This window comes from Beta vulgaris, chromosome 8 (genome assembly GCF_026745355.1).
Source record: "Beta vulgaris subsp. vulgaris cultivar EL10 chromosome 8, EL10.2, whole genome shotgun sequence".
Taxonomy (NCBI): domain Eukaryota; kingdom Viridiplantae; phylum Streptophyta; class Magnoliopsida; order Caryophyllales; family Amaranthaceae; genus Beta; species Beta vulgaris.
The window spans coordinates 53182679-53192538 of NC_079209.1; the positions used below are offsets into that span (position 1 = coordinate 53182679).

General features: G+C 36.0%; 1 protein-coding gene across 3 annotated transcripts; it reads right to left on the reverse strand.

Annotated features, from left to right (window-relative positions):
• Positions 1-439: 439 nt before the first annotated feature.
• LOC104901788 (probable E3 ubiquitin-protein ligase XBOS32) lies at positions 440-9603 on the reverse strand. Of its 3 annotated transcripts, none has more exons than XM_010689403.4 (11): positions 9361-9603; positions 8279-8478; positions 8121-8180; positions 7676-7747; positions 7394-7569; positions 7145-7305; positions 6064-6122; positions 5927-5973; positions 4384-4524; positions 2810-2901; positions 440-1233 (listed from the first exon to the last, which is right to left on the reverse strand). In XM_010689403.4, the coding sequence occupies exons 2-11, from the start codon at positions 8471-8473 to the stop codon at positions 698-700; spliced, it is 1539 nt and encodes a 512-aa protein (XP_010687705.2). In that variant the 5' UTR covers positions 8474-8478; positions 9361-9603; the 3' UTR covers positions 440-697. The 3 variants fall into 3 exon arrangements, with proteins under 3 accessions (XP_010687705.2, XP_048490397.1, XP_010687703.2); XM_048634440.2 differs by having other exon boundaries at positions 8279-8439; positions 9361-9600; XM_010689401.3 differs by lacking the exon at positions 9361-9603 and having other exon boundaries at positions 8279-9354.
• Positions 9604-9860: the final 257 nt, after the last annotated feature.

Consider the following 9860-nt stretch of genomic DNA (forward strand, 5'->3'; position numbering starts at 1 on the left):
AAAAAAAAAAAAGTAACAAAAAATCCTCAAGTGCAGGTTTTGACTTTTGATTGGTAAGAATAAAAAATGATACTAAAGTTCACTTTTTGTCACCATTTTAGTAACTGATCGAGAAAGTAACATCAAGCTACTATTATTTCAAGGCAATTGTCAGATGCAGGTTTAAATTTCAATCTTTTGTAAATTTGGTAAACTGTTAGTGATCGATCTCTTTGGGAGATTTCTAGGAAACCTCTTTTTTCCAACAAATTACAATATATTTGAAAGATTGAAACTCTATTTCATGATTATATTACCCCATAGATTTTGTCAGTAATAGAACCATACAACTATACAAGGAAAGGTGGTTAAAACTCAAATCATATCACATGGAGTATTATTTGTTAAATCAAACAAAATAAACACACCATTTCTACTTTTGGGGGGATATCCTGACATATCAGTTCTATAAAATGGTGTAATTCTTTCATGTAAATTGCAAAATCTTGATACATAATTCAATATTTACAGCAGATAAGATAACTCTCTATTTCTCACCCTTTTTCCTCCTTAATCCCTTTTTTTGGGTTAATGGGGATCACACATTCTACAAAACTACATCAAGTTTTTGATGGAAGATTAAAATCTGTCAATTTCTATACAAGAAAACTAAAAAGAAAACTGAAGCTGATAAGAAATCAGCAAAAAGAAAAAGAAATCAACTACTAGTAGCAACATATTGATTAAGAGAGCAAAACCAAGATTTCCCGCCTTCAGCATGGGAAGATGAACGCCGTAATCTGACTCTTCCACACCTACTTATCTGGTTCCTTAAACTCCGGTTGACGGATCCTGCAATGATAGACGGGCTAGTCTCTGATCCCCCCATGCAGCAACCCGAGTTAAGTTTCATACAAGGAAATCTTTGACAACTCAAAGAACGGAAAGAGGAACTTAAAGGGGAAACTCGGCTGGAGACGGAGGAGGAAGCAACTGGAGGTGGCTTGCAAAGAGGCATAGTCAGAGAGGCACGCTCGTTTCTATCATATGAGCACCCACAAAATGACAGTGACAAGCTCGTCCTCGCAATCTCCTTTGGCATGGGTCGGGTCCCTCGAAGTTTTACGAAAGAGACTATGCCATGTCGGCAGAGAGGACATGGGATTGATCCTGCCGGACCTTTGGCAACGTTTGAGGAGCAGTTCATGGTGCATAGGTATAATGCACATCGTGTGCAGAATTCATGATTACAACCTGTACATAACAGGTTACATTCATATTTGGATAAGAAAAGCTAATGCAAATTTGATTCATATAGATGCAGAAACTAGCTCTCTAAGGCCCAAAAATGTTCACCATAGTTTTATGATCTAAAGCCAGAGATCCCAATTCCCACATGGAAGATATAACATTCAAAATCAAATACTATCATCTCATCACCTAGAAGTCGATCCTGAAAAAAAGTATAATTCTTTTTCTGGTATTCATATTTTAAAAACTGCCAATTCTTCTTCATCATGTTCAAACACATGATGTAAAATGACCTAGAAACATGGTAAATTGTATGAAAACTATGTTACTCATACTCTTCATTTTTACCTTAAGTACCCGTGTCGAATACTCGACAATCTAACATGGGTGTGGTCACTTCGACAACTTCATTATGGGCCAAAATATAGAATATTCCATAAAATAGCCGAGTTGGACACATACTCCTGTCCGACACAAATACTCAAGTCCGAACAACATGGTAAGAGTATGTGGATTTGTGAATGCTAGTATCAATTACTCAATTCATAACAAATACCCTCATCCATCCAAGTATTTAACCAAGAAGAGTAAAGCAAGCTGACTGCCGCTGAATCAATTAAGAGACAATGACACCATCAGCATCAGTGCATCACCATTTGGTTACAGAAAATAGGACTTTTTTTTTTTACCATAACTACATTAGTTAGACACTTTTTTGAGAGAAACTACCTTATTTACATAATGTTGTACAAAACTACCTTTGTTACGTTATTGTTTGCTGACCACTACCTAAATTTCTTTTACGACGTTGAGTGTAGTTTTCCGATGAGTAGACCCATGTACACGTCAGATGACTTGTTATTTTTTATTAATTTCCCCTCCCTTTTCTAAACTAATATCCCCTCTTATTTCTCTAATCTCCTCCCTTACCCTATACTGACGTTTCAGTGTGGCAAATTGAGTGACAATGAGTAATTGCTTCTACATTTCAATTAAGGTAAGTGATCTATTTGTTGCTTGCCTTTGTGCTCATCAAATTGATTACAAAATGGTAGAGGAAACAACAAGAAATTTAGGGTAAAAGAAAAGTGAAAAATAAAAAGGGGGAATTAGTTTGAAAAGGGAGGAAAAATAGAAGGGGGGAATAAAATAAGAAAAATAACAAGCCACGTTATTTGCACGTGGATTTTACTCACCGAAAAAACTACAGTCAACATCGGAAAAAAGTTTTTAGGTAGTGGTCAACAAACAATAATGTAACAAAAGTAGTTTGTACAACATTTTGTAAATAAGGTAGTTTCTCGCAAAAATAAGTAAGTAAAGTAGATATGGACAAATAACCCAAGAAAATACTATGAGTTCAAACTGATTGAAAATATCATCACCAGTACACAGCTTCACGAGCACAAGAAGATTCTTTTAATAAACATAAGGTTCAATAAAACCATGGTGGTATGCACATCATGCACGGTAGAGATCTCAAGAGCACCAAAAAACAAATAAAATGACGAACAATAATGAAAGAAGATGAAAAAAGAACTACAAAAACAGCAAAGGCTAATGAAACCTCATGCTATACCTTCAGATGCTACTGTGCACCTCCCTTCAAGGCAGACCACACAGGGATCTTGGCATGCTGGTACTAGATCTGCATTCCTCCAACCCGAGTCTCTGCGAACAACAGAAGAAGCAATGGAATAGGAAATTTTCTTTAGGAGAAGTAAAATAAAATTGCCATTGATCAAGATTGATTAACTCAATACTGCTCTGAAATTAAAGACCGTAAATAATTAGGAGAGGCAAACATGTCAGTAATTTCACACTCTGGATTGCTTCCTTATCTATCAAATTTCAGTGTATGTGACTTACAGTTAACACAATTCAAGAGGTGCAGGGGAGTTCTCAGATGGAAATGGTTAGAATCTATGATGGTTAGGGAAAACATTAGAAGGTTTTCAAGTTGCAGAACAGACATTGGAGTTAAAAATTGGACAATAATAAGTTAGCTCACTGCAACTCAAGGGAGACTCGTTATATATTATCCTCTGCTGGCCCAATCGATACAGCAAGTCTTTCCAAGGAGTCAAACAGCCAAAAACAAGAGAGGTACAACACAACACTAGTCAACACGAGGGTGGACTTCTTATACGAAAAAGAGGCACATTATATACTTGTTAGGGGAAGAACTTTGTCTACCCAGTGGGCAATCTACGCACAAGAAATAGATATTAATAATTAGTAAAGTCCAACCCAGCAGAGTTAATTATTTTTTTAAAACCTATTTCTAGTGGGTAGTTAACCAGTGAGCTGGATAGATGTATCAATCTCCTTTGTTACGGGGGAATATTTATGATTCACTCGACCAATAGGCTCCCAAAACACTAATCTACACACTGTTTTATACCACTATAAGACGTGGGGCCCCAAACCATTTGTCTAATAAAACCCCACGTGATCTACTTTCTGGTTACTTTTCTTCTCTCTTATACTTGGCCTCTATTTCTTTCATACTCCTCTCCCTATCTCATACTTTTTACTTTTTTCTTAATTATGGTGAAAAGCAAAGCGTGTAGTTCATACTACTAGTACGTTTTTTTTACCAACTCGACGTGAAATTGATGAAGCTAGAGGCATAGCCCTATAAGAAGTTATGTCGGCTGCTTGGCTCATTGGAGTTTTGAAGTTCTGACTCCAAACTATCAATCATAATACGTTTACTACAAACCGGGGGAGGGGTTAAAATACATTCAAGCGCGAACTGTCTTCGGTCATCCTTCCTTGCTAGTTTGCTATTTCATCAGCTGGGGCATTTATACTACTAGTTAGGAACAGAGGCAGTAACATTTTAGTCAATCTAAAATTTTCTAGAATTCTGAGTATATAAAAGCATCCATAACAATAAAAAAGTCTGACTATGGCCCTGAACTAGAAAGATTACGGAAAGTGATTATGTTTGTGAAGACTTGCTCCCTTTGCAGCCCTCTTGAACAAGGCAAGATCATGATAAGGTTTGTACAAAGCCAATAGTATTAAAATTATGATCTAGTATCACTAGGATCTTTTAGAATCTGGATCTTGCCAACCCTGAAAACTAGACCTTAATTAACTTCAAAATATGAATTGCGTCCAAAGCCGAAACAGAAATTTTCTTACCTTGCAATTTTTATAATGCTCATCAAGGGAAGAGACAAATAAGGGGAAGGAATAGTTGGCAATCGGATGTCTTGTGGTGTTGAAAGAATCTCAAGAATTGAGTCTCTATGCCATGAACGAGCGACCATCAATGGCGTCCATCTACAACATGCAGAACAATTTAAAATTATTTGAAAAACAAGATTTTAATAGATGAACAAGATTCTGTGAAAATTAACTGGCTCACATTCACAAGTTTCTCACGATAAGCAATTCTTCGAACAGTTCAAACAAATGAGCTAACAAGGATATTAAACAAACGATAGCATTCTCCATATGGAGTTAGGGCCATCACAAATGACATATAACATTGCATCAAGCTAAAACTCTTGCCCCCTTAGAAATTCTTTTTGCTATTGCATAGAGTAATTCAAAACACAAGCTCTTTTCTGATACAGTGCAGGCTGGTAAGTTGCCACTTCCCAGATTCATATAACCATACCAATAATTTGACAAACAATGGCAGCCATTTTATCACTATTCTTTAGATCTTGATTCACTGGAACCGTATAAAAGCAAAGACTTGCTAGGATGACAGGCAACCACACAGTTACATGATCCAAGCAACAATGTCATGGACAAAAAGCAACATGATGGGCTGTGTCTCTTCCTAGATATAATTATATTATCAAAGGGCCAAGATTACTTCAGATGATTCATAAAAGGGGGGAAGCAGGGGGGATTTTATCCCCTTTGCTCGCCCGTTCAATTTCCGAAAGCATTGACTTAAAACAAGAAACAAGGATCATTGAGAATTATGAATTATCCATACAGGTGGATGGGTGATCAGAGAGTTATTAGTCTTTTTAAAGTTATTTATGCAGATAGTCATATAACATTACTTTGAGGCCATTTGGTCAAAAAGATGCATTTTGCATTCACAATAAATTCATGATGGTATAGACGGAAGCAGACAGCCGGATAATAGTTGACTCTGAAATTTCAGGCCTTTGTTTTTTCTATATGGAAGGGAAACTAGGCTAGCCCCTGAGGTAGGAGCAGACTAATTCATCCTTGCGGATTATACGAGCTTTTAGACGTATAACTTCAATCCTAGTCAACCTTATTTCTTTTGATTTGTTGAGCCTTTTACAGGATATATGCACATTTAAAATCTTGAATTATTGATGTTATTAGCTTGGAGAAGGGGGCGGGGGGGGGGGGGGGGTACAAACTACAAAAAGGTTCATAACTCATGTGTAATAAGATACGAATTATCACTGATAACTTTTATCTTTTTAATAATTAATGAAATGACTGTTAATATTAATATAAATTACAAGCTAAGGGAAAAGCCCCTCTATTACAACCCAATGCACAATCTAGGAGACATTACATCATACCTTCCGTCAGGTCCACCTTCTAGGAAGGGTTTCCAGACCGAAAGAAAATCATATGTACTTGAGACCTTTATCAAAAATGATTATATGAAGTGCCTTTTAAACAGAAGAAAGTGATATCAATAGAAAACAACAAGAAAATGGATGGCAAGGAAGATTCATACCCATTTGCATTTTCAGCTAACAGACTAGCACCCCTCGCAACTAGAATCTGAAACACAGAAAACTCAATTCAGAAAAAGTAGCCAAATTTCAGTGCCTTGATCCATGTAAATCTAATCTTGAAAACAAAGGGCCCTACTTGACAACATTGTGGATTTCCGCCACAAGCTGCATAATGTAGAGGAGTGCTTCCTGCACCTACAAAATGAAGTAAATCTAACTTATTGGGAAGATAACTAGTTATGGAAGCTACATATACTTCATATGCTAAAAATCAGCTTATAAATTGGTACTGTATCGTTTTTGTTACTTTATTTGAAATTCATATTAGTGCTCTTCAAGTAACCTGTCTGTACATCTTTCAAAGTTTAGTCATGAAGCTAAAACAAAGAAGTCAAAGCATAGATTGAAGAAGTCTCATTAGTCATCTATTCATGTTATGTAGTCTCTAATCTAGATTACCAGAAATAAATCCTCAAAAGAAATGGTCAGGCAGTTTTTCATGACCAAGAACGAGTTTATCATGGTCTGAAACATTTTCATAATTGGCAAAGGAGCTAGATTGGATATTCAAAAAACTTTTCGTATCCTAGTAAGTTTACATCAATGAAATTTCTATTTTTTAATAAAATTTCAAGGAATGTATCAAAATATTATAATTCATCAGTTCAAAAAACAATTTTTTCCCTTTAACGAGTCTAGTCTTCAGTTTAATAAGAATGAGAATGCTTTCGTAGTAATCTGTTCTTATGGCATGAACGAAACACTATTCCCCATAGCGATTTTCGTATCCTAGTAAGTTTACGTCAATGACATTTCGATTTTTTAATAAAATTTCAAGGAATGTATCAAAATATCATAATTCATCAGTCCAAAAACCAATTTTTGCCCTTTCCCAAGTCTAGTCTTCAGTTCAATAAGAATGAGAACGCCTTCCTAATATTCTGTTCTTACGGCACAAACAAAATACTATTGCCCATAGCGGCTTCTTTATGAGAAAGCTCAATGGCCCAGCCACTGGTTGGAAGCAAGAAGTTACTTCAAGTAATTATCTTCATCTTCTAGCCTTGTACAAATAGCCAAAGCCCAGTGCATAAGGCGCTTTCTTTATCCAGCAATTAGATTGAGTTTGAGATCCAACTTGACAAACAAACTGTTTGGATTTGCTTACCAACTTACTAATAAGACAGGAGAGAAAGAAGCCAGTTAAGACAGCTTACCTATAAGATCTATTGTAGTCCCATCTTCCACTGTTATTTCACTAACAGAAGCTCCAAGATCCAAAAGCAGCTGGGCAGTTTCAAAATGGCCATTCAATGCAGCCATATGAAGTGCTGTAATTCCTCCATCCGCAGGTTTGTTGATCACTTGGTGGAGGGCGCTGGTCCAGGGATGCAGCCAAAATGGATGGTAAGCTTTTTCAATCAGCAAAGCAACAACAAGATAAAAGTACTATCTAGCCATGGTACCTTGCATTAAAGTCTGAACTTTCATATTCGTTGTTTGATTTCTTTCGTAATAAATTCCAGGTGTTAAGAATGCTAGGAATATAATCTGCAAGAAGGAGCCTGACACACCGCGTATGCCCATTCAAAGCAGCCAAGTGAAGTGCAGTACCCCCATTAAGATAATCTGCTCTGTGAATCTACATTCATATAACTCCACAGTATTAACACTTGTAATAGTAGCCAATATCGCTCCGCATCATAGTAGTTCACAAAGTCTAAAACTTATAAGAGGAAGGAACATACATTGGCTTTAAATAGAACCAGAGTCTGAACAACCTCCCAGTGACCATGCTGACATGCTTGCATCAAAGCAGTCTGCCATCAAATCATCTTAACTAATCAGCACAGAAGTATAGCTAATCTCACAGTACATTCACAAACCAAACACTGCCATTTACTAAAATTTTCATACTAATGCGAGAGTTAAGTCAAATGCAGCAGAAAGGATAGAACCTAAAGCAATGCAATGATGCATACTAAGTAATAACCAAGCTTGAACCCACTAGGGATTACAGAAGTCTTTCCTACTGAACAAGCATGTAGAATCCACACAGGAAAGTGGCAACGAAGTTCAACACCATCTATCAGCTACCTTACCTAAACAACCCATTTCTAACTAGTTTTAAGGTGGCACAGGGTAAAAACACCTAATGAAAGTGTATGCAATAATCATAGATAAGGCAGTTACCTGGCCACGATAATTCCTTAGATTAATATCGACTCCAGTCTCAAGCAGAAGAGTAACAATCTAAGAAGTAAATCAACCATAGTCATCAAATACTGAATCACTTACAATATTTATAATAAAACACATAAGGCTACAAACAATGTGAGACAATCATCTACCTCATGGTGACCCTGAGCTGCAGAGTAATGCAAAGGTGAATTCCTAACACCAAAAGTCGAGTACCTCACGAGGCGAGGATTGTACTCCAACAATGCCTTGGCTTCCTGCAGGTCGCCGTCTCTTGCAGCCGAAACAAGGCGTTCACCTGAGGCTGAGCAGCCTAAAGAATTGCCAACTATGCTTAAAAATCTCATATTGTCTGAAGAAGAGGAGGATTAAAGGCTAAATTAATCCCCAAAGTAACAATAACTCCTCCTCCTCTTCCACCTTACAAGGCTAAGAACAACAAGAATGATTCTTGTTCATCATCATTAAAATAAATATCCCAGAATTTGGATAACATAAACAACTAGAGTAAAATTTTCCTCCTCTTTTTCTACAAAGAGCTAACAACCCACAACGAACTGTCTATTCTCATCATAGGTACGAGATTGTTTGGTGTAACGACCAAAAATTACTACTAATCTTTCTTCAATTGAAACCCATTAAATAAAAAAGAGAGATCAGACAAAATAAAAACAAGATACCCAAAATTCTTACCCAACAACAACATATGATTTCATTGACAATTAAATGAACCAAACTAAATAGATGATCAAATTCACAATTCTCCTTCAAATTATCAAAAATGAAGCAACAACCCAATAAATTTTACTAAAAGGATCAAATTCTCAGATACCTAAAATCGAATTTATAACTTCTGTGCTACCCATAAATTGATGATCAAAATAATACCCAATTGCAAATTAATCATATAAAAAGAAGAAAAGAACAAATTTTGCAAATTGGGTGTTTGATTTCTTAAAGAAAGAACCCGGAAAACAAGGGGAAATTTTGCAGCACTCAACAAGGATTGATAATCCACCTCAATTGAATTGGAAATAAGGTGTAATTGTCCATTAAAACCAATAATATTGAAGCAAAATGATGCCTTTTGTCTACTAAATTATAAAAATGTTGTCACACGATTAATCAAATGAATTATGCAAAAGGGGCAAACATGTTGATATAATTATTGGGTGAAGAAAAAAAAGGGAATGTTCATAGGAAAGAAGAGAGAGAAAGAGGGAGGAATTTTTACTGTAATAATTAATTTAACAAAGGCCTGCACCGAAAAGCGTGTGTATGATGATTGATGATTGGATTCTTGGGATTTGCTAACTTCTGTTCCATCTTTCTTCAGTCAACCTTGGTAGTTTGGATGTTCTTTTCTTGAGTTCTTGTTAATCTTTACACAGACGAAAAAATAGGCTTATGTTATTTTGTTTCATATTAGTAAAATTGTTGGGATTCTATCCCATTTCCAAATTTCAACCTAAAATGTGTCCGGAATGCTATTTGGATTGAGGGTAATGTATTAAAAGAGTTATGAACGAAATTGTGGTAGACGAAAATGTTGGTAGATAAATCAAAAGAAAATTTTATTGGAATAATTATATTTTTGGGTGGACTTTTTTTAAATGATTCCATCTTTGGATGAACTCAATAGAAATTAACCGGGTTCAGTAGGTTAGCAGGTAAAGAGGACCGTTGAAAGAAGGAGTGCATAAAAGATGGGGTCATATTGACTTAATCGAAAGG